This window comes from Triturus cristatus, chromosome 4_1 (assembly GCF_964204655.1).
Source record: "Triturus cristatus chromosome 4_1, aTriCri1.1, whole genome shotgun sequence".
Lineage (NCBI taxonomy): Eukaryota > Metazoa > Chordata > Amphibia > Caudata > Salamandridae > Triturus > Triturus cristatus.
In genome coordinates, this window is record NC_140585.1 from 930,121,143 (window position 1) to 930,145,970 (window position 24,828).

At 44.6% G+C, this 24,828-nt stretch overlaps 1 protein-coding gene across 2 annotated transcripts in view; it reads left to right on the forward strand.

The window, feature by feature from the left end:
- SHANK3 (SH3 and multiple ankyrin repeat domains 3) overlaps positions 1–19,253 on the forward strand; it is a 2,151,740-nt gene extending 2,132,487 nt beyond the window's left edge. For both annotated transcript variants that reach the window (XM_085653773.1, XM_085653774.1), the window contains one exon: positions 18,617–19,253. In XM_085653773.1, the coding sequence (XP_085509899.1) occupies positions 18,617–19,160 (544 nt within the window). In that variant the 3' untranslated portion in view covers positions 19,161–19,253. The remainder of the gene's footprint in view (positions 1–18,616) is intronic.
- The last annotated feature ends 5,575 nt before the right edge of the window (positions 19,254–24,828 follow it).

Sequence of the window (24,828 nt, forward strand, 5' to 3'; positions counted from 1 at the left end):
TTAATTGTTCCCTCCACACTATCCGGAGTCGTGCAGGGAATATTAGTGAATACTGCAAGCCTTCCTCACAAAGAGCCCTCTTAACTTCAAGAAAAGAGGCTTGTTTCTGCTGTACCTCTAACGTGTAATCCGGGACTATTGAGACCTTGCTATTGTCTACTACGAACGGGCCTGCAGTTCTCACCCTTTGGAGTAGTATATCTCTGTCTTTATAGTGGAGTACGTTTGCCACCACTGGGCGCACGGGGCGACCTGGCGCCTGTAGACGTGTCAGCACCCGATGTGCTCATTCCAGGGTGTACAAGGTGGACAGACGTCCCGGTGCGACAACTGTCTTGAGTCAAGGCGCAAGGTATGTAATCATGTCCTTGTCACTCCACCCCCAAGGGCAGGCCAACCACCCTAATGTTTTTCATCCTGTTGCTTCCTTCAGCGCCTTCCGCCCTGCGTTCAAGCATGTGGACCCTGTCAGTGAGCTCCGTAACTTGGTGTGTCAGTGTTTGCTGTACAGATTGTAGGTTTGCAATCGAGGATTTTGCCACTCTGACTGTCTCCGCTAATTTGTGGTGTTCCATCCTTAACAGCCCAAGCCCCACAGACACAGTAGTAATATCTTGGTGTAGTTTAGCCTTAGTGTAAGCAATAGCCTCGAGTATCTTAGCTAATTGCAGCTGAATTGGGTCGTCCGGGGACCCAGGCCCTGGCCCCTCATGCATTTACTCATGGGTGGGGTCCTCCAGGTCGGTGGAGACCCTCGTTGTTCTTGGTCGTGTCTTGCCCATCTGCACAGGGTTTTGGGGGTCCTTATGTAAAGGGCAGGCAGTACCCACTCTCGCTACTAACTGCCAGCTATGTAGATTCCAGTGACATTTGGCAAGAAGCTGTGCAGGTTAAGTGAGGTGTTCCGTGATGGGATGAACCCATTTTGGTCCTCCTGGATTAGGTTTGGGCATATGCAGGAGTAAACAAAGTGCCAAGATTTTGCTACGCAGCTTAAAGTCCCTGTTAAGCATAGAAAGTGGGCAGAAGTTTGCGGTGCAGGTCCCTTGAGCATTCAATTTGGGGAATGGGATAACAACTGTGCCTTGCGTGGACTAGGGCAGCCTCTCCGTCACACAGATTCTGCATACAAGGCCTCCAGTTGGGGAGTCAATTTCGAGGCATATATCAAATAGAATTCTGCAGGTAGGTCGTCCGGGGCCTTACCCGTCGCCATGCTTTTAATACCTGCATGAATCTCCTGTGATGTCACCGACCCACCCAATGCCTCCCTCGCCTGCTGATCCAGGACCCAGAGCTGTAGCATACTCAAAAATGCTGCCTGGGTCTTCGGTGGGGTAGGCAGCAGCACGTTGTATAAGTCTTTGTGGATTATATTATATATTTGTAGTAATCTCTGAAAAAAGCATTGATTGACCCCGGTGTGTAAATTGACTCCCCAGCTCCCGATTTGACATGCGTGATCGGAGATCCACAAGTCTCTGGCCTAATATGCCATGCCAGCGGCCTACCAGGTTGCCCCTCCTCCACCTGAGCTCTTGCAAGTAACCCCTTATAGTCATGAGAACTTAGCCGTTCCAGTGCAGCATGATAAAGCGCACGCACCTCCTGAAGGCTCTCCGGGTCCGCAGCTTCTGTTCCCTGTGCATTGCCAAGGCTATGCAGCCGACCTTCACGCTCACCCAGTTCCCGGTTTAGTTCACTGGTTGGGATTTGTCCCAAGCAATGCCCTAGTACCACAGGCTTGAACGCCTCCCATCCTACTAGTCCTGTGGATGCTGACTGAGTGTTATCAGCAAGGTAATCCAAGAGACGCCCAAAAACAAGTATCTTCCAGGGTCAACAGGTTGATTTTCCACAAAGGGATCAATGGGCAATCCTCCAGGGGTTTGAAATCCAGTACTGATGGGCTGTGATCGGATAAATTACTCCCCAAGTACTCAGTGTGAACTACAGAGTGGCTGAGCCCATGGAAACACAAAAAGGCGTCTAAGAGTGTATGCAGTTAGTAAATGAGGAAATAGAATGAGTAGTCCCTAACCTCTGTGTGGTGTGTCCTCCAAATGTCTGTCAGTTCCCAGTGTCCCATTCAGTCACGAAATCCTGTAGGTAGCTGGGAAAAGGAGCGGTCCAGTGCAACCTCTGCCACACAATTAAAATCCTCTCCAACGGGCAAGGTGCCTGTGGTCAATAAAGCCATCGAGGGTGAGAGTTGATGCATGAATAGTATCTGGTCCTCATTTGGGGTGTAAATACTGCCAAAGGGTGATATCACAACCTAACAACCTCCCGGTCAATAGCACATACCTGCCCTCCTTGTCTATGGATGTGTGCAAGGGTTCAAAGGGGACACCCGCCCTTATCCATATCAGCACACCTCTTGCGTATTCTGAGAAGGAGGTGGCGAATGACTGCCCTCTCCATCTACGGTGCAGCTATTCCACCTCACCCTGTATAAGATACATCTCCTGCAGCATGGCTATCTGCAGTCCTCAGCTTCGCAAATATCTGTGTATGTTATGTCACTTAGTAGCTGAGCGTAACCCCTAATATGAAACCTTACAGAATCCCCCTCTCTCCCACCAGCCCACAATCTCGTAGCCAAATAGTTCAGAGCCATCCCTGCAAACGAAACCAAATAAAACAAGTAAAAACACTTATGAATATAAACTCCCCATCCCAAGATCAGCCTGGCAACAACCAGCCGCCCAGACTGTAAGCAGACCAACACTTTCATCAGGAAGTTTCTAACTGTCTAAGGTGAGGCCATCCGGGATGGGGTAGGCTACAGCCGACTAGCAGCAATTCTCCACCTTGTCTGCGCCGTACAAGAGTAGCAATAGTGTCCAGATGGTCTGCACAGCATAATGTCAGGATATTCTCAAATACAGTAAACGCCCTTACTGCGCAGAGCGTTCCTTTCAAAGGGAGATCATCCACTGTCCTCTGGGTTATTTTTGCCAAAAGAGTGCTTATCGCATGCGAGAAATCTGATTCCCATTCAACAGATCCGTTTGCAGAGGGGGGAACCATTCTCCGAGCTGGTCTCCGTCGTCTTCATGATCTCAGCCACTGCTCGACGGGCTGAGGCCCTTTCCTTCTCAGGCTGAACCATACTTGACTTCTTTGATGATCCCCTTCGGGGCCTCCTCCAGGTCCTTTTCCTCACTTTCCACTCCTGTAATGTGACAGTAGGCTCTGCCCTTGAAGGTGTGTGTCCTGACCTGTAAGCTTCGAGACAATCCCAAGCGGCTTTAGGGTCATCACAGAAATTAATTGTTCCCTCCACACTATCCAGAGTCGAGCAGGGAATATTAGTGAATACTGCAATCCTTCCTCACAAAGATCCCTCTTAACTTCAACAAAAGAGGCTTGTTTCTGCTTTACCTCTAACGTGTAATCCGGGACTATTGAGACTTTGCTATTGTCTACTACGAACGGGCCTGCAGTTCTCACCCTTTGGAGTAGTATATCTCTGTCTTTATAGTGGAGTACGTTTGCCACCACTGGGCGCAGGGGGCGACCTGGCGCCGGTAGACGTGTCAGCACCCGATGTGCTCATTCCAGGGTGTACAAGGTGGACAGACGTCCCGGTGCGACAACTGTCTTGAGTCAAGGCGCAAGGTATGTAATCATGTCCTGGCCTTCCACCCCCAAGGGCAGGCCAACCACCCTAATGTTTTTCATCCTGTTGCTTCCTTCAGCGCCTTCCGCCCTGCGTTCAACCATGTGGACCCTTTCAGTGAGCTCTATAACTTGGTGTGTCAGTGTTTGCTGTACAGATTGTAGGTTAGCAATCGAGGATTCTGCCACTCTGACTGTCTCCGCTAATTTGTGTTGTTCCATCCTTAACAGTCCAAGCCCCACAGACACAGTAGTAATATCTTGGTGTAGTTTAGCCTTAGTGTAAGCAATAGCCTCGAGTATCTTAGCTAATTGCAGATGAATTGGGTCTTCCGAGGGCCCAAGCCCTGGCCCCTCATGCATTTACTCATAGGTGGGGTCCTCCAGGTCGGGGGAGACCCCCGTTGTTCTCGGTCGTGTCTTGCCCATCTGCACAGGGTTTTGGGGGTCCTTATGTAAAGGGCAGGCAGTACCCACTCTCGCCACTAACTGCCAGCTATGTAGATTCCAGTGACATTTGGCAAGAGAAGCCCCCCAGGGGCAGCCCCCACACTCAGAGGAATCAGTCAATGCTGGCTCAATTATGTGTCCTGTTATGATATTGCCACCTCGAGTAACTAGTGGCTCAGGGCCCCTAGTTTGATGAGGGCTAGGCCCCACCCTTTCTCTTCAGTGTCCACGGCGTATGGTCTGGTTTATAATCCCCAGGCAGCGCCATGACTGTATACCGATCAGGCCCATTGGCGGAACTTAGACCTAGGTGTCTGGTCTGGGGCCCCCGCCTACCCTCGGTGGCCTGTGTATGTTTGCAGCCCAGTGCTCTTTCTATTTCCACAGGCCTTCCATCAGGCCTCATATCCTCAATCAGCCCTCTCAATGGGCCAGGGTCCCAGTCTAAGGGGGGTGCTAAACCGGGAGGGTCACCCCCCCAAGCCAGTGTCTCGCCCACTGTTGGTCCCCGGGCCCCAATCTTGGCCCAGAGTGCACACTGTTACTGACTGTGTCACCCCACGCCTGTGTTCAGCTTACCACTGCCGTCTGGGCCTCTGCTTAACAGTGTACGCTCACTACGATGGTCCTGAGCAGGCTAGCGGCCAATGCAGCGACTCTCCTCTCCTTCAGTCACTCTTGATCTGGTCCGCAGCTGCAGCCTGCCAACTTCCTTCTACGATCTCCTTTGCATTTCGGGCGGACCCACACTTCATCAGCCTCGCCCCGCCAGGTCACCGTACCTCCAGGACTTCGAGGGCCACCTCAGAGCTTCGCCCCCGCAGAGTGACTCCTCCGCACTCCCCAGCGTCTGCAGCAGCGTAGCCGGCAGGGCCATCCTACCTTCGTCTTCACGGTTTCACAAACTTCCTGCTGCTCACTATGCGTGACCACTTCTGGATCTCAACATCTGACTGCGAATGGCCTCAGTGCCTTTCAGCGATCCGGGACGCAATTTTGGAAGCCTGAGCCTAAGTTGCAGCACGGTCCCCGCTTAGCTATCCCCCACTCTTCAATACTCCGGCTACAATCTCCTGCAGCACAAGGTGCCCGCTGTCTAGGGCATGTCTTGTTAATTGTGCTGTCCACTCTGGGCTCTGATGTTAAAGGATATTAACCTGCTGAAGATGTTTTTCCTCCTTATTTCACCCTCTCTCTCACCTCCTACCAGTTCAATCACAGTCCAAGATTGGTTCAGCTAGCTTAATTTACGAAACTGGAAAACTAAATCAATGAATCAATGATGTGTCTCGACTCATAATTGATGTAAACCACCAAACGCATATAAATGCCACAACAAAGCATGCTCACCCTCCCAACTCAGACTTCACAGAAAAAATTACATTTTCCACTCTGGAATCGGATTTAAAAAATGTGGTACACTCTCGTCATCTCGAGCCTCTACCATCTAAGGCAATGCCCTAATTACTGAAATCCTGAAAAGACACCAAGCATCAGTAAAGGCAACTCTTAATGCAGCAGGCTGATTTCAGGAGTAAAACACTTCAATCACATAACTCTAGTACTCATCACTCTCAGCTCGCTCCCAATTGAAGCCAGAAGCATCTTCAAATTAGCATGCATCACACACAAAGCCAAATACTTGTTCCAAAAAAACGCAACCTGTCAGGGTGCTACTTTCAACTGCTGGTTCCAGATTTAAGAAACAAGCAGCTCATGATCATTCTCTAGAAATGCCCTATTAAATGGAACTTAGTCGCACTGGAATCATGCAATCCCCTCTTTAGATGCCTTTAAGAGAACATAAAATCCTAATTGATTCAGAAATACCTACTTATTTAACTATATTCATACTTCTTTGATGCGTATATAGATTTAATTTTTACTCGTTATTGATTGAAATGTTTACATATTAACTCACACTCGTACTTTGTTGCTTTGTATATTGACCATATACTTTTATTCTGTATATTTATGGTACACCACATACTATAACCTCTTTTAAAGAATTAATGATATAACGTTCCTGGGAACGATTGTAAAGCGCTCTGACACCACTGGGTCTACTATATGAAAATAAATAATTAAATACTGGAACTACTGTGTTTTATCTGTGCCTGCAAAACATTTTCTTTAAACTTTGAAGCAGGCAGTCATCCTATTGGGGACTCATTTAAGTTTTTTGTCACAGGCCCCACAATAGCTTCTAAAAATGCCTGCTCTCTGTGTTTATCTTTCTTTTGCTCTCTTTCATGGCTGTCTTTCTCTCCTTCTCAGTTAGTTGTAAGGGGTGGGGGGTGGGTTTGGAATGAAAGAATCTACCTAACCAGGACCTAAGCAAATATATTGTGCAAATCTACTTAGCAGCACATTTATTACAGTATAATACTTTTAAAGACCATGAGTGATGGCCCACAACCTTTCTGCAATGTCTTTTCCCCGGTGAATGCCCATGAAGTTTTTGAAGAAAATCAGCTCCTGCCTTTTCCATGATATCGAAATAAAATAGTCTCTCACCTGAAGCTTAATTGTCTTTGAAAGTTCACTATGGGTAATGAACAAATGATCACACATTGTAAAGGAGTTTCTGCCTTTCCACATAGAATTTCAAAACCCTAGTAGTTCTTAAAAATGAAGCTTATGTTGGAAGACATGCAGGATTCTTTCCTGATTTGTATTCTCTTAATACTTATGGTATAGCAGTTGGAGCATGTAAAGAGCATACAAAGGATGCCCTTTGTGCCGGTGAAGGGAATGTAAAGCCCAGTATCGAACAAAACCAAAGCCTAAAGCTCACCATTCCCTCTGACAGTTGTGTTTTAACTTGGAAAGTCTGTCTTCAAAGTTACCAAATATCTGTTACATGGAGGCCGTGGCTAGGCATCCGCTGAGATGGCCGCACATTAGCTGAGCTCCGCGTCGCTCGCTAGGAAAAGCCCCGACATCGGCACAGAATCCACAATCCCAGGCACCCAGAGACAATATTAGAACGACAGGCCCCCTACATCCCCCTCCTTCCCCAAAGTAGAAGCTTAGAGGGCCGGGGAATTAAACTTAACTGTCACGACGAATAGAGGCCTTGGCTAATCCAGCCAAGATCGAGTGGGGAGTCAGCATGAGAGAGAGGACCGAGTAGGCTGTGAGGTAATGCCAGGGAGGCGCCTGCGGCCTACAGCAGGTGCTGAAGGAGATGAGCTGGTGCCGGCAAATGCAGGATTGAGGAGGCGTCGGGCCTGATCTGAACACTGACGAACGCGAGGAGCAGGAGAAGCTCCGAAGGGCTGGGCTGCTCACTGCACTTTCTCCTGCTCACTGGCATACAGGAGAAGCCAAGAGTGAGACTAAACAAATCTCGGCCCAGATGGCCTTCGAGAGAAGGTAGATCCCGGGTGATGGAAGGGTGGCCCAGCCCCTGGGGAAATGGCATCACAGCAGATTTGTAGGACAGCTGAGACTTCGTGCCCGGGCCACAGAATTGAAATAGTTATCCCGGTTGGATTGTACTTAACCAAACATTTATTACGTCAGCTTGCTAGTGCATTCCAGGCTCGGGTGAGTGGCGACTAAACGGGCTGGAGCCCACGCCCATACTACTGCAATGGTGAAGTCCAAGAGGACAGGAGTACACCAATCAAATAAAATTGACAATTATGCAGTCCAGAGGACGCAGATGGCAGCGGCAGAAGGTGGAGTGGAGCCGCAAGTGGCGCAGAGCCCACTTTGGGGGCAATAATGACAACGATAAGGGACTTGAAGGGCACACTGGAGCCCAAGATCGACACAGTGATAATTGAAGTCAATTTAACAAGGGTCACCTCCAAAAACATAGCGAGAAGGTGACAACTGAGGATGTTCATATTGCCCAGCTCCAATCTAGCACAAAACAGGTGCAGTCTCAGATGCAGCAGGCCTCTGCAATGGCAGCAAAGCTCGAGGATCAAGAAGGGAGGGCACAAAGTAATCACATCAGAGTCGTGGGGGTACCAGAGGGGGCAGAGGGCCCCAGTTGGACCTTTTCTTAGACTTCATATTCATACATTATGCCCCAAACGCCTATCCAAGTTTGTCTTGGTTGAGAGAGCACATAAGACACTAGTGCGCCCACCCATGCCAGGTGTCCCTCCACATCCAATAATCACAAAGATTTTTTATTACTGTGATAGGGACACGATTCTCCAAGCAGCGAGGGTGAGAGGAGACCTACGTTATGAAAACATACTTGTTCACTTCTACCCAGACTTTACTCTGCAGGCCCAGTGCCAGAGGCGCAGCTTTGAAGCGGTGTAAAGAGAGATCAGGTCTCAAATACATGATGCTCTTCCCTGCAAAACTCTGGGTGATAGGGAAAGAAAAACATGGTATTTTGGATCCCTTACAGAGGTCTTGGAATGACTGGAGGTTTGGAGTTTTGCTGATCGAGGTGGTGGAAATGGGGCAAGAAGAGATTGTGCCTGAGAAACAAGGGACAGGACCTCTGAAGATCCACAAGGGAAGCAGCCCAAAGAAGTGACACCAGAGACATCATGATGGGAATGTAAGAGTCTAAAGTCTTATGTATATACTCCCGATCTGCAGGACTGTAAACATTATGGCTTCTGTTGAAGTACAGACATGGGCTTCGGAGCTAGGAGATCGTTGGCACGAGAGAAGGACTGGGTGAGGGAACATGTAGACATTGTGTAGCATCAAGACCAACAGTTGAATTAAAGACAACTCAGGATTTTCACATATAGAATTGATAGACAGGGGTATAATGATAGTAATACATTTCTCCATGGGTCATTAACAACTGAGCCGGCGTACCCCTTATATTGTTATGAGATGTTATTTTTATGGGCAACAAGCTCTCTGCAGTTTGGGATGGTGGGTAGTTGTGAATCTATCTAGCGGGCCTGCAGGGAGGAGAAATTTGTTTAACAACTGGGGAATGTTTAGTTGCTATGTGAATGCATTAGTTTTGATTGAAAGTTCTCAAATGCAGTGGGGGCCGGTGACAGGCTACATTTCGAGACAGGGCGGGGGGGACTTATGGCTCCAAACCCACAGTCTGGGAACACAATCATAAAGATATCCCACTCAACAGACAGATGGCAGGGGCGCAGCAGCCATCTTTAAAGATATGGACAAGGAATTTGAATGGCCTCAGTAGTAAGATGAAGCGAACAGTGGTGTTACAGTTCATTCAAAGGCACGCCCGGATGTTATTTCACTGCAGGAAATACACCTTAATGGGAACCACTGTAAAGCGCTAGAAAGATTTGGAAACACTGATTTGGATACACACTGGTGGCGCATGCAGGGTATATGACTAGCTCCGTGAGGGGAGGGCAGGAGAGATAGGTTTGGGTGTTGCCCTTTATTCCTGCAAAGCAGAGGACTGATTCTCTGGAAGATATGTAGCGGTGAGTGGAAATTGGGAGGGGCAGACACTTAACCTCTGCTCAGTATATATACATCCCAAGTTAAATTAGCCTATGTTGGTGCAGTTGACCCACTACTCCAATAGCTGACAGTTGAAGATTGGTTTAGGAAGGAGATATGAATGATGTGATCAACCTAGAGTTGGATACTATTGAAGGGGTAGCTTCCGAAAGGAGCCCGGGCCCGCTGCGAGACATTGTGCTGCCTAATGGACTAGCTGACATTTGGGGGCTGCAACACCCGAAAGCTAGGCAATTCACGCACATATCAGCAGCACATTGGAGTCTAGCTCGCTTGGATTATTTGATAACCCAGACCACCCATTTGGGTGAATTCAGAGCGGCAGTGCATGTGGTGTGAGGAGTGTCAGGCCACTCACCAGTTGAAGTGTTGCTCGATGGACCAGACAGGGATCATTTCTTGCCCCCTAGAGTTGAACTGTGGTACTTAAAGGATAAGGAATTTAAAACTAGCATGAGAGAGTGGGACAAGTTATTTTTTAAGGAAAACCTGGGGTCAGTGAAATCGCCTGTGGTGATGTGGAAGGCATTCAAAACGGTGATCCGAAGCCAAGCGCAAGCCCAAATAGGGATGATTAAGAAAGAGAAGAAACTGAAAGCACTGCTTTGGAGCTTGACATCGCTCTTTAGAAACCCGTATGGCAGGGGGGGAAGAGACTGCTTCTCCCCCCACTCTGACATCAATCAGTTGAGACTGCGACAGCACAAGTTGAGAGCACTGATGGAAAATAGTGGTTGGGCCCAGGCACTGACCACCCAACATCGCTTGTATGACATAGTAGACAAGGCCAAGAAATTAGTAGCGTGGTTAGAAAGACTAGACAGTGGACGTAGCTGGGTCCTAGAAATATTGGATGGGAAAGGGAAGCTGCACATTATGGTAAGAGCAATTGCAGAGGCACTTGCAACATATTATGAGGCTCTTTATACCCCCCTGACTGAGATGTCAGGTGTAGAATTTCTGAGACCTGGCTCTCCTCCAGTTGACAGAGGAGGATCGGAGATTGTTAGATGAAGACCAGACGGTAGTGGAACTGAACACGGCGGCCCGATCCTTGCAGTCCGGAAAGGCGGTGGAACCAAACAGCCTACCGGTGGAGCTGTTTAAATGCATGACTGACAAAACAGAGGCACACCTCTTGAGTATGTTTAAGGGGCTATAAAGGAAGGTTCTCTACCGGAGGACCAAAGAACGGCTGTTATAGTCATAAACCCTAAAAAGGGCAAGCAGCGGAGGGATTGTGGGTCGTATAGACCCATTTCGTTGCTCAAATTTGAAGCTTAAGTATTTGCTAAGGCCCTATCCCTCTGTTTGCGAACAGTGATCATATCAGTAATTTATCTGAATCAATCCGGATTTAATCCGCATAGAGGGACACAACTAAACCGGAGACATCTGGGATCATGCATGTGACTGGGGCCTCTATCACTGAACCGACTGCACTTTTGTCCTTAGGCGTAAAAATAGCGTTTAACAGTGTGGAATGGTGCTACTTATTTGCTGTACTGGCATGTTTCAGGTTTGGGCCTACGTTTCTCGGCTGGGCCAAACTCCTCTACTCTGGCCCTCTGGCGTGGGTACAAATTAACAACTCTGCTTCCGGGTTGTTTGCTCTTTGGAAGGGTACAGGGCAGGGCTGTTCCTTGTCCCCAAAGCTCTTTGCCTTGGCTTTTGAGCCACTAGCGGCCTGGGTTTGTCAAGACCCACTCATATGGTGCATTCCAGTGAACAGGGAGTGGGACAAAAGAATCTCACTCTATGCGGATGATGTCCTACTGTATGTCACAAAATCAATGCACTCCATTGATAGGAGTTTGCAGATTTTACACACATTTGGGGACTACTCCGGGTACTGAATCAACTGGGGTAATTTCCTATTGTTTCCTTTGGTGGGGAGGGTGCTGAGGTTGACATCCAGGTGTAAGGTCCCGGTCGAGATAGGTGGTTTCAGGTATATGGACGTGTACATGACCAGGGAGGCACAGGCTTTTTACCCTAAGAACCTTGCTGTGCATCTGGGCCGGTTCCACAGAGATGCCCATCACTGGCAGACGCTTCCGCTCTCGCTGATGGGTCAGACAGCCATTTTTAAAATGACTGTCCCATGCCTCCTATACATCCTACAAAAACGCCCTTCTGAATCCCGCAAGATTTTTTTCAAAAGATAAACTCCGAATTGATACAATTGTTGTGGAGCGGTGGCACTTCCATTATAGTTTTGTACAAACTGCAGAGAGGAGGCTACAAGAGTGGACAGGCAGTGTATTGGTTCGCCCTGTTGGTATCCGTGAACAATTGGGTGTTTGGGGACTGAGAAGACTCAGCCTATAGTGTAGACAGAATGGCCATTGGCAACAGAGAATATCCCCCTCTACTATATTGAAGAAAGATGGAGCAGAACTTGCCTTTACACACACACAGTGGTAAGGCTGTGGAGGGAAGCCACGAAATACTTGGGTTGGCAGGGTAAACTGACAGAGATGACACCACTTTGGAGCAGTGATTTTCTTCATGGGGGAGGGGGGACTATGGGCTTAACTAAATGGGAGCTAATAGGTCTAGAGAGATTGGGAGATGGGTGGCGGGGGCAGGCATACGTCTCCTTTGAAACTCTCAAGCAGGAATACGAATTGGGGGATGCAGAGTGGCTCTGATACTTACAAGTTGGACATGCACTGTGGGGCCACTTCCGAGAGGGAGAGCAATGACCGAGGTGGCCCCACTTGAGGACCGCCAGTTGACGGATCCCCTGATAGGCAAGGCAATCACAGCCGTCTACAAACAACTGTGAATAATTCCCCAGACACTCTGGTGCCATTGAAGACAGCTTGGGCAAGAATTCTTGGCACACTGGAGGATGAGGACTGAGTAAAGGCAGTACAAGGTCCAAGGGAGGTGGCTATCAGATCTCGCTTAAGGCTGGTCCAATTGAAGATTTTGCACAGGACTTATTATTCTATGCCACTGTTGCACCACATGGGGAGGGCTAACACTACATTATGTCAAAGGGAATGTGGACAGGAGGGGACCTTTTATCACCTGTTATGGGACTGAGCACTGATCTAGAGATATTGGGCAGAGGTAGTACGGATAATGGATGAGGTGGTGGGACAGGAGGTCCCTCTAGAAGCTAAATGGCATCTTCTCCTTATCCCAGATCCAGAAACCTGGCAGAGATATAAAAGAATCTGGCTAGAATTGGTTTCGGCGGTGGCCAAGCACAATATAGCACAGGGTTGGGGGGCTGTCTCTCCCTAGAGGGGGATTGAATGGGAGGCTGACCTTGATTGGTGCTGGCAAGCCGAACATACAATCTATCTAGGTAGAGGATGCTCGCACAAGTGGGAGAAGGTTTGGGGGTCTGGCAGGAGTACCGAGGTTTATAAAAGCGAAATAGGGGTTGCAGTACACAACGGTCAAATATTTTGGAGTCACGTGGGTCTGGGGAGGAGGATTTTCTACTTACTGAGTTATGACAGATTTTGCTATTCATTTTCTGATATAATCACTGTACCATCCGGCCAAATGATTAATGTCAAGCTGTATTTCATAACATCAATGTTCTGTTGATTGAGCACTTGTTAATCAAAAGAGTTCTAAAAATTTTTTAAAAATCTGTCACAAGAAGCGATTTATTCAAATGGTCTGTGAGGCTAAGGCCAAGATGAAATACTGCTGACAAGAGGGATCTCTTCTATGGGAGGAGGAAGCTGTAAAATAGGAGTCAAAACGTATCAATATGTCTGCTGAGATGAGCTACAATGTCTGAGAGATAAAATATGCATAAATCTATTTGTATTGTTGCACTAGCCATGTAAAAGTTTAAGAACATTATATCATTAAAGGATTTTTAGAGGAATTAATTTCTTGTGTAAAGCCAAGTATCACAACCTATGTGATTTTTTTTGTATATTAATTGATTCGTGGTGGAATGTATTTTAGCAGCACACCTAATGAAAACATTTGCTTCCAAAATTTCTGTATGTGCATCAACAAATTTTCAGGGGCCAAGATCTGAATTTTAGCAATGGTAGGAGGAAGAGATGGGACCCGGATCCTCCACTACAATGGCAGATCTGGAACTTCCAGAAAACATTCAGAAATGTGTTTTGCAACAGATGAAGTGTTTTCAAGAACCAATATTGGAATGGGCAAAATAAGGAAATCAGTATCATCCTGAATGTCAAGAACTTCTGGATGAGATAGAAAATGAGGGAAATCATGAAGGAACTTCCTTGACCAGTTGAGAAAGATGGCAAATCTTAGTCAGTTATATCTCACTACTGGTGGGAAACCATCACAGAACATATAAAGTAATTATCTGTGATAAGGAGCTGTACATGTGCGTATGAACAGTGCACATGAACGTTTACTAAAGGTTTTAGGTAAACATCCAATTCTGTGGTGTTTTTCCTGGAGCTGCACAAGGCTTTTATCATTGCATATGGGCCTGCAGTGGGAGACATCGTTTACATTGCATGCAATATATTGCATGCCATTACAACACGGTTGTTACAACAACCGCGTTGTTACATCGCAAACCATTACAACGCAAGTCGTTACAACAACTTGCTGTAGGGGGCAGAAGGTGTTGGATTTAAAATCCAACACCTTCCCTACTGTTGCACAGGCTGGAGTTGGAATAGTAAATTATACTATTACAACATCCAACGCCCCCTACAGCAAGTCATTGTAACGACTTGCATTGTAATGGTATGAGATGTAACAACGTGGTCGTTGTAACGACCACGTTGTTGTAATGGCATGCGTTGTATCGCATGCGTTGTAACGTCACATATTCGCCTGCAGTGAGACTGGAGACAAGGCAAACAATAGTGAGGTTATGGTTGTTGGTCTGTCTGTGTGAAAGACTCGAATTTCATTCAATACATTATTAAACTTTATGTCCAAATGATATAAAGAAAGCATAAATGATCATTATGTTTTGGAGTGCAATGTGTTGTTCATTGGGCACTATTACAATGCCATGAAAGGTGAATGCAATTCTTTTTATTGTTTTCTTATAATCGGCTTTCGTCAAAGCTTATTATGACATAAATTTGAAGCACTTTACGGTTGAACACATCCCACACTAAACCTTTCCATGTATCAGGGCCAAAACTTGCAGGCTGGACTTTGGCATTATTTGTTAGAATTTGAGCACGATTTTCCATTTTGCAGCTGTATTAGATCTCCCCTGTGCCTGCGTGTCCTTCGGGCTACCGCTCAAGTCAGCCGTTTTAACGCCCTGTTACTGAAATGAAAAAGAGATCTAAGAGAGGCCTGTGGAATTGCTGTCATCTCTGACAGGTTAGAAACTTTGGTCGTGATGCATCAGATACTGTTTATAATAGTAAAAGATAAAACATACTGTAAAGCGTCAAGATGTTTTAGTCATAATGAACATCCACTAAGCAGCAGCCAACCCTTGAATATCCAGGAATCAATTGCCTCCAGTGCAATCCTATAGCATAAGTTTCAGAACACGAGATAACAGATATGGCCAACGCCCTGTTTATTTTCCTAAACAAACGAATAAAAAGTAAAAAGTAGAAACTTTAAAAACGAGACGAGTCCAAAGAAATAACACGTTATTTAAAAAGCATAATTCGATAATTCAGTTTCTTGTGATGAAAGACGTTAACACGAACTTGGTTCCTTACACTTAAAATCATTTTCTTGTTAGGTTCAGACAGCACAATGAGCACAATTATTTTCTGCAATGCCTAAGTGTCCACATACTACATCTGATGAAGACATTTTTGAACAATCAGCTGACCTGAAACTTCAGGGAGACACAGTCTTGTTGGGAGACAAGTGAATATAATTCAAACACCAAGCCTTGTGACTTCAGAACGGTGCTACCAAAATTAAAGAGTTAGAGGGAGAAAAGGCACAAAGTAATTTTGTAAACGAGTCCTGTAGGGGATCATCCCATGTAGATTACAAACCCATGGACTGACAAGATGAATATTAAGGACCTTGAGAATTTTTCTCTGTGACAAGTAAGTCTATTTAAGTTTATCCCCCGATTTGGAACACTCTCAGTAGTTCTGTGTGGTTCCGTTGCGTTTGTGCAGAGAGTTAAAGGGCCTACAGAGGGTAGCCACGTGTTTATTCTTCTTTCCCTCTTTATGTGACATTAAATGGAGAAGATGGCCTTTCTGAGACCCTTACCCAACAGCTGAATTACAAGTTGACACATGGGGGGATCTTAATTCCCCATGCTCCATTATTCACACAGAACATGGCATCTTGGAAATAAACCAACTTCCTGTGCAGGAGTGGAAGAAACAATTTCAGCCTTAGATATTTGCTCTGAGAGGTATGGTGCAGCTGTACTAAGCCTTTGCGTTGTCCTTGTCAAAGGCTTCATTAAGATTCACAATGCCATTCAAGGTGCTATTTGCACCGCCTTACCTGGCTTTGGAAAGAAGTGGAACGCAGCAGCTTCTGCTACATTACATTTCGAGCTGAAAGGCATTCCATGGGTGGAGCATGGGTGTTCCTCTGCATCCACTCATGGATTAGACACAATTCCAGACTTAATTGCGTCAAATTGGTACGCCTTCCAGAGGATGGCATAAATACTAGAAACATCTTTTTTTCCTCTCATTATTTCCTCGGATGTTTTTTTGTGCAGGAAGGTCCTGCACAACAACAATCCTGCCGGTAACGCAGGCACTCTTGCACTATTGTGCAAGGGTACCAGTATTGGCGCGCGCCAGTGCATGGAGAGAGAAGTAATGCTCCATATATTTGTGAATATGGAGCATTTGTTCTCTTCCCCATCTTTAATGAGGCATACCAATTTGATGCAATCCCAGGTTTACAAGCCTTTCAAAACCTGGAATTGTGTCAGATCCATGGGTGGAAGCACAGTAACATCCATGCCCCACCCATGGAACGCTTCCCAGCTCGAAAAGTAACATAACGTAGCACAAGCAGCTGCACTGACATAAATTTCTTTATAAAGCCACGTGAGGCGGTCTAAATCACCATAGTGTGGCTTTCTAAAACAACCGAAACCTTTGAGATGTCCTTGCGTCAACTTGTGTCACGCAAGGACAACACCAAGGCTTAGCAAATCTGGGCCTAAAAACTGATTTAGGAGGGGCAGACCAGGTGAGCTTGACTTACTGGGAGGATGCTACCAGATGTAAAAACTTCATAGCTTTCTGCACCATTGAATGAAATTATTTTGCATGATGATTATCTAAATCACTTCCTGTAACCAGGGAGTCAGTCAGTATAAACCCTCACGTTCATGGAAGAAGACTGAGCGCCAGACCATGTGTTTGATTCAGACGGCTCAGAAACTTACACCTCCTCATTTTCAGGAGGTTTCAATCCCGAATTAAAATAGTGGGAAAGAACTGCTAAAAAGACTATGACAAGACTGATTTTATAACATCTTTTGAAATGTATTTTGCCATACAATATCAAGAGGTCAGAGGACATGGCCCGAATGTTCTCTTTGAAATCCATTTAAGATGTAACACAGTCTTTAGAGACAAGTTAAAGGTGCTCTAGTAAAGTATGGTCAGCACTTACAGTATTGTTCTAAACGTCAAGAACCACTGGATTGGAAAATTGAACTTTGGAAACTCAACCTAAAATTGCAGAGGAGTCTCTCTCTGGTGAGGAAGGAGAGAAATACATTAAAAAGAGTAAAGTACTACCCAGACGGTGATTCCAGTGTGACCTTTGTTCATTAACCGGCCCTTGTAAGTTTGCAAAAGCTTCCTTTATTACGTTTGTAAATGGAAATGGAAAACTCTAGACATGCAAATCTCATTTTAGCTGTATAATTGGACTGGGCAAGCTGAAATATATTGACAGTACTCTCTTAAAGCGCCAGAGCCCCTTTTTCTAGCTAGCAGAGGTCGTTTTATTTGTATTTTTTCAGTTTTATATAGCCCGAAATCGACCCAAAGGTATCGGAACGCTTTACATGAGTACCAGTTGTATTACAGACGGACACTTTTTTTCTAGATACGGGGAGATTAAGACGAGACTCGAGCCTGGTTCCCCAGCTTCAAAGTCGGCCACTCTAGCCGTTCTCGGTCTGATCTTAAATTGTCTGTGCAAAAATGTGTATTAACCTATGTAATAAGCACCTCTGGTCTAATTGCCAAAAGTAGTCCATTCTAAACGTTTTTCTCAATAGAGAAGTCATTCCCGTGTAAATTATTAGCTTTGATCGCTCCGCACTGGGTGAAGCTCCTTTGACGGAACGTACAGTTCTCCTGCTTCACGTGACTGCATCAAACTGAGCATAACACATAACGCAGTCTTAAAAGCTTGGAGTCTGCACAATGGAACATAAGGGGCAGCGACGGCTCAAGTCTGCAGAGTGTGGTTTTGTTTTTAATGTAACGCACATATAAGGAACTACTTCTTGAACGAACTGTTATTTATTTCCAACTCCTTCCAACTGCCTTCATAACCAATCAGAATTCTTCATTCAGATGATCTGCTAAACATAGCTAAACCTTCCAATCTATTGGGTTCTTTATCATCCTTTGATTTTTGGTTTTTAGCCCCATAGTCCTCTAGTGATACTTGTATGGCTGAGCTTTAGTCATTTTGTAATCAGTCGATACATGGTTTGCTTTTGTGAGCAGATAAACTCTTTAAAACCTTGTACAGGCCAGATGTAGTTGAGTTTGGTTCCAGAATGCAAAGAATGTATTATATGGCCTGATAATATTTCTTGGCAGGTATGCAAGCCATTTGGCAGAGATGTTTAATGCTAATCAGATTGTTTCTACGATGGTAGCTGCAAGGGAGTTTTCAGAGAAGTGTTTGTCATATTGTACTCCTAACACACCACAGTACCCCTCAGCCTCTATATGCTGTAAGATGATGTTGTCAGTAATGCATTGGTATGTATTTTTCCCGAATTGGGTGGAAAATGAACGTGGAGTTTTATTATGATCAAGCGCAATAAACTATGTCATGGTCTTATGGGATGCACATAAATGCCTTGATACATTAGCACAGTTATTTTCCTTTAGTGTGTTCTTGCTCTCTTGTGCAGTTTTACCTCTAAAATGTACTTTTGTCCACCTTTTCTTCTCTCTTTTTTAATCCACAGACTTTTCAGTAGTTTAGGAGAGCTTCATACTATTTCCCAGCGGAGCTACGGGACCACCTACACAGTCCGACCTGGCAGTCGCTACCCGATGTCACGCCGTGCGGCCAGTCCAGTAAAACCCAGTGCGGAAAGGACAGAATCCCTGGGCGCCGTGCGCCCCTACTCTCTGACCCCGCAGACCATTCTCAAATCTTCCAGCCTTTCCATCCCACATGAGCCCAAGGAGGTGCGCTTTGTGGTGCGTAGTGTAAGTGCAAGGAGTCGATCCCCTTCCCCCTCCCCATCCCCTGGACCATCCCTGCACTCACTTCACCCACCACGACCATTTGTTCAGAAGCCCCTCCAACTGTGGAGCAAATATGATGTGGGAGACTGGCTGGAGAGCATCAACCTAGTAGAGCATCGAGATAAGTTTGAGGACAATGAAATCGAGGGGACCCACCTCCCAGCCTTGACCAAGGAGGACTTTGTGGAGCTAGGGGTGACACGGGTTGGGCATCGAATGAACATTGAAAGAGCCCTAAAGCAGCTTACAGAGAGCTGACAGGTGTCACCAGAAGTGACTTTCCCATGGGTCACTTCACAATAGTATTCTACTTTTTGTTTCAATTTCTACATCTCTGAAAAAAAAGAAAAATTGATAGATTTATATTTTGATCAGTGCACTGAAGGATGAGGAGGCGAGTTCTTACACTTAACACAAACTGATACCCTCAACTACTCTCACATGCACGCAAGCATCACACACTCTTTCTGACCTCCTAGTGTCTCTTCACCAGAGCAGTTCCCAAACTCCTGAACTTGAATGTTGCATGGGAATGGTCAATTTCCCTTTTGATTTTTCCATGCTTTTGGAGGGTCCAACTGCACATTGCTTGGTATGCCCAACGTCGTCTTTCCAGATGTGGACCTCCAGCTAATGCACCCTCCAGCTGACTCCTCCAAGAGAAGGATACAGAATGAAGATCAACCTGCCAAAGTTTTCAGATGAAATCAAAATTGACATGCAGTGAGATAGCCTGACCACTTGACTGTGAAGGGGGGAGATGGGAGGGCAGAGAGGGGGTTCATGGCAGTAAATGTACTCACAGGTTCCCCTTCAGTTTACATTGAAGCAGCAGTACTATCAAATAGCATCACAAAACAAAATGTATGTTATGGTCCTAACTTTTTACCAATAAGTCCAACTTTCTTCTCTTGTAGGCCAAACATTTATACATTCCCAAATGTATTCTCAAGAGTTTTTTTTAGGTGTTTACAGTGTAACTTCAGTATGGCAATCCTCTTGTGTTTCCAGGTTTATGTCTGGGAGGAGGTCCTTTATTTATTGATCCATTGATGCACCAGGCCTCCTAAGTAAACAGCAGAGTAAATTTAGTCTGAAGTGTGTACAGAAGCTCCCCTTACAGCTCGTTTACCAAAGGTAGATGTAGCGAGGTGAGGAGAGACCCTGACAACCTAAAATGTCATCTTACCATCAATGCAATAGGAGTGAACATGATATGCATTAGTGTATGAAACTGACCTATACATTGTTAATTTTTAAGTATTGCTGCTTCAAGGTGAAAGTTTGATGGGCATTCCCTCACTGCCCATGTCATTTTAAGAAAATGCTTCGAAATTCTGTGTTTTCACCTACCAGAGAGAAGATCAGGGATGGTAATGAGGGGGAACAGCTTGCATCATGATCATTCTGAGTTGGTTTTCAATTCTTATGGAGGAACAAAGAGAGGCTAGTCCTTAAAGGGACAAATAGATTTATTATATATGGTATCTGTGTATTTAACTAGTTTAGCTGACAAAGAAATGTGAAGCTCCATGCCTTCTCCAATTAAGATTGGCACTCAATTCCATTCAGAAGAGTTTTGCATCTTTCTAATAAGTATATATATTTGAAAAATGGGGAGGGGGACAGACCAAATATCTATATCTATATATCTATATCTATATATATATATCTCAAACACATTTTGTTACAATTTTACTAAAAAGCTCTATCTATAGAATTCATGACATGCTGATGGGAATGACTATTTCCCAGGGACGCTGTTGAGTTTGGGAAGGCATGGGTGAGGGGGGCACTTTTTTTTCTCTTGTTGACGAGGAGATGAGGTGAAGGTGTATTTTCTATTTAAAAATGCGCACCGAAAAGTGAAATGTTCATGAGCGATCTTGACTGAACACTAAGACTTTGTTCTGCTGACAGTCCTCCTGCTCGTATGTCAAGAGGGCTGGGAAGAGAAGAGGTGTCTTCAAATCTTCTTTGTCCTAAACATCATTGAAAATGTAGTAGACAAGCAATGGGCTCTACTTTGTCCTACACATCACTGCAAATTCAGTAGTGAAGCCATGGGGCAGTTAAAGAATTGGTGGCTTGCTTTAAAAAAATACATTTACAAAGTATTGATTTAAAAAGAAGCAATACTGCAGAACTTGTTAAACACACACTCACCATCCAATCCCTCAAATAATACATTTTAAACAATGTATTTTTTCAGTTTGTTAGGCGAAATTTGGCAGCTTCACGTTTTTAATTGCCATATACATAGAAATATGTTTTACCTTCAGAAATGTGGTCCGCTATTTGATAAAGTTATGAACTAACTACAACTTTAGCACTTAACATGTGGCATCCTGCTTCTCACTTATCAGGTTCTGGACCAGACTGAAATATGTTTCGGCGAAAGTTAACATAAAGCAAAATCTACTTGCTTTATTTCTTACTACGTCTGCTGCACACTGTGACACAACTGTGTTCAAATTTTAACAAGTAAATACTTTTCATAGAATATTAGACTCCCAATGTTAAGGATAAGTCCTCGCTGAAGTCCATGAGCTCTGTATCTCAAGAGCAGGGACTGTAAACGTGACATGCCTTTAAAATGATTGGCTATGAACCTGCCCTGTCAACAAGCCTCGAGGCGCCCTTTGAAGAAACACTGCAATAGCAATTTTGACCAGACCAACACCAAACAAAATACAAGTCAGCAGATGCTTTAACTGTACATTTAAAGACAGTACAACTAATTGATCTGGGCAACAGTTCCATTTCTACTTTCAGGGATTTTTTGTTACACAGTAAGCACTTAAAACAAGCCAGTGTCTTAATGGCCGTTATAATTGAAAAATAAAGTCTTCCTGCAATCAATATTGCTTTCAGACTTTAAATGTGGGCCTTTTATTGCAGACTTGTTTCATTATGAAAACTGCTTATAATATCACGTTAAAACCGAAAGTTGTCAAATTGCAAAAAACTTGTATCTATTTTTCATTCCTGTGACAGGCGTGTTTCCTCTTTTAAGAACTCTTAACAGAATTCAAAAGCGGTGACTGGGATTAGCATCCCTCTCCAAGTAATTAAGACTCCTCGGCCAAAATGATACCCTAAACCGCGCATTTCAGATCAGAAGTTGGTGTGCTGCATCATTCTTAATCTCTGAGCCCCATGGGCAGAAAGAAATAACTGATCATCAACACATATGAGGACAACATGTAGCTCTAAGAGACAAGCCACTGTGCAATATACCAGTCATCAGGTCACAAAACTAGCAGTTATCCGATGTCAAGCATATTCTGATCATAGCACACCAAGCATTACCGAAAAAGAGTGCATATGCCCAAGGCCTAAAGGCCAGAAGTATTATAAGACAACATGGGAAACATCCTGTCGTCATAATTCTGTATTATCTGGCACAGCATAGTTTTTTTGCAAATCAGTTTTATTAACAATAGGACGATGGATCAATGCTATTGTCCTTTATTCTAATGACTGCAATACCGCTAACCAGTCTCATTGTAGGAGCCCCCAGCATCAATTTACTAGGTGACACCTCTCTCTATCCTATTTACAGCAACAGCGTTTGGTAAAAGGACTGATGGGCATATCATGGTCCCTTTGGACCACCACTAACCCCTGAGAAAGCACTTGCTGTATTTTGACTTGTCAGCTTAACTCGTAGCTACTTTTTTTTATCCCTTTAGAAGAAGGAGAAGATGGACCACTATGTAATCCTTACAGCGTGCAAGAAAGTGAGACATTAAGGCTCAAGAATCTATAATGCACCAGAAGGCTTTGTTATACAGGAATCATAAAGGGGCACAATCTACTTTCCCTGAATGGATTTGCTTTCAAAAGGGTGAGAATATTTGGGATTGTAAAGGTCCTGCTAAGGACCCCCCCTTGCTTTTTCCAAAGTAAAGGCAAGAGCAAGTGGGTATTATCGGCACTTGGACAGTACTTCTGTAATGCATGAGGTTTTGAAAATGGAATGTTTTACTAGTTGTTTTCTTTTATCCAGGGTGGGTACCAGTCCGCTCCCCAAAGTCCATGAGACGTAGTGGAAGGGCTCAGTGACGCGTGCAAAGAACTCTGTGATTGGATAACTTAATCTGGTGCTAAAAGAGAAGATGCAAGTTTCCTTATGGAGCTTGTCTCTTCCCTTACATCTTAACCTTTATAAATATTTCATACTACAAAAAAAATGGTGGTGTGTTTGTGCGTAATTGGAAGAGGTCTGCTCATGTGTGCACTGCTGTTGTATGTAAGGGAGACTAAAACAGATAAAGCTGTGCCTTCTGGTCGTGTCATCAGGGGTTTACTGGGGTACTCCCGGGAGGAAGTCCCAAAAACAGGACCCCCAAACAACCTGCCAATCTAAGGCAAAGCTTGTTGCTGGAAAACACTGCACTTCTTTGGAGACCAGGGTTTTTACTTTGATTCCAAATGAATATGTAAACAAACCTACCCTCATGGTAAGAAACTGTTGCATAATTCCATTTTCCATTATTTGGTCATCCGGAACTCTGACTAGAAGACACATTCAAAGCGCTACTTTCACCAAACTGTAGATGTTTCAAATAGATGTTATGATCACTTAGCAGCTTCCAAATGACAGTGAATGGTATGTGAAAAGGATAGAGTTCTCGTATTAGGATAACGTTTTGGAGAGATACGCTTGCTACATATTCTATACACTTTGGCCTTCTTACAGCACCTCAACATGTATTCCAAAAATACACACTAAAACAAGATCTCCCCCACAAACCATTTTCATTTAATGCATAGAGAACACCGACAGACAACAAATCAGTAATGAGAATTTATGTCAGCTTTACAAAGCACATCTTGGTCAAAATAATCTCTCACAAGAATTGTTGACAAGAATCACAAAGCACAACTTCGTTTAACCTCTACATCATTCAATATTCATATGACAGCATATCTTCAGGACGGTCTCACAGAGCATGCCCAAATTAAAATCCATCTCACGGAGCAACTAGCACCCATTTCAGTAAGCCAATTCATTTCAATTTTCAATCCATAGAGCATATTCTCCTCAACCATCCTCTTAAGCTCCACACAATAACAAGCACACTCCATTCAGTATTCACTTTGGAAGAAATTTAATGTAAAGCCAATGAGACCTGCACTGATTCTTCTTCTGGATTACCTTTTATAGATTCACATGCTTGGTAGCACTTTCAGAGTGCATCAGTTAGGTTCCCAAACACTTATGATTTAATGACATGTCCAAACCATTAATATTCACATTTTTTTCATGACTAATGATATCACATGGTGTACAAAGGTCCACTCTGTGACATACCAACTTGTATTCCTCTTTTGAGAAATACAGTAAAGATCGACTGCCGTTCATAATGAACTTGGAGGATGGGTTGATGAGGCAGTGTGGCCACTGCTACACATTTATTAACTGTGTTTTCTAAATCATTAGATCTTTCACTTTTGAGCACATTTTAAAGCAGCATGAATTTAAAACGTTGAAGAGTGAGGTCCGTTATAAAGAGATCTTAGTGGTTGCTTGGCCCCCTAGCAGTCAGTTCCTTAGAATGAGCCAGGACAATCAGGCCAGCTCGAAGCCGATCACATTCACAGATACCAGACTTCTATATTTTTTCAAGTAAACTATCATTTAAGTCTGTTGCTGTTGCACTTGCTTCTTTAGAAATGCAATTAAAATGGTTGTGAATACGATGCTGGGCATACTGTTAACAATATCTGTTGACAGCAACTATACATTTGCTTGCTGCTCTCGTATAGAGTGCTCCTTCGAAACAAACAAAAGCAACAAGGAGTTGGTGGGCTCGCCTAAACATCATTCAGTTTGGCAATATAGTAACTAAGCAACATTTTGGCATCAAGTGCATGAAGAGAACATTCTACAGTATTAGAATGAATCACAAACTAAAAA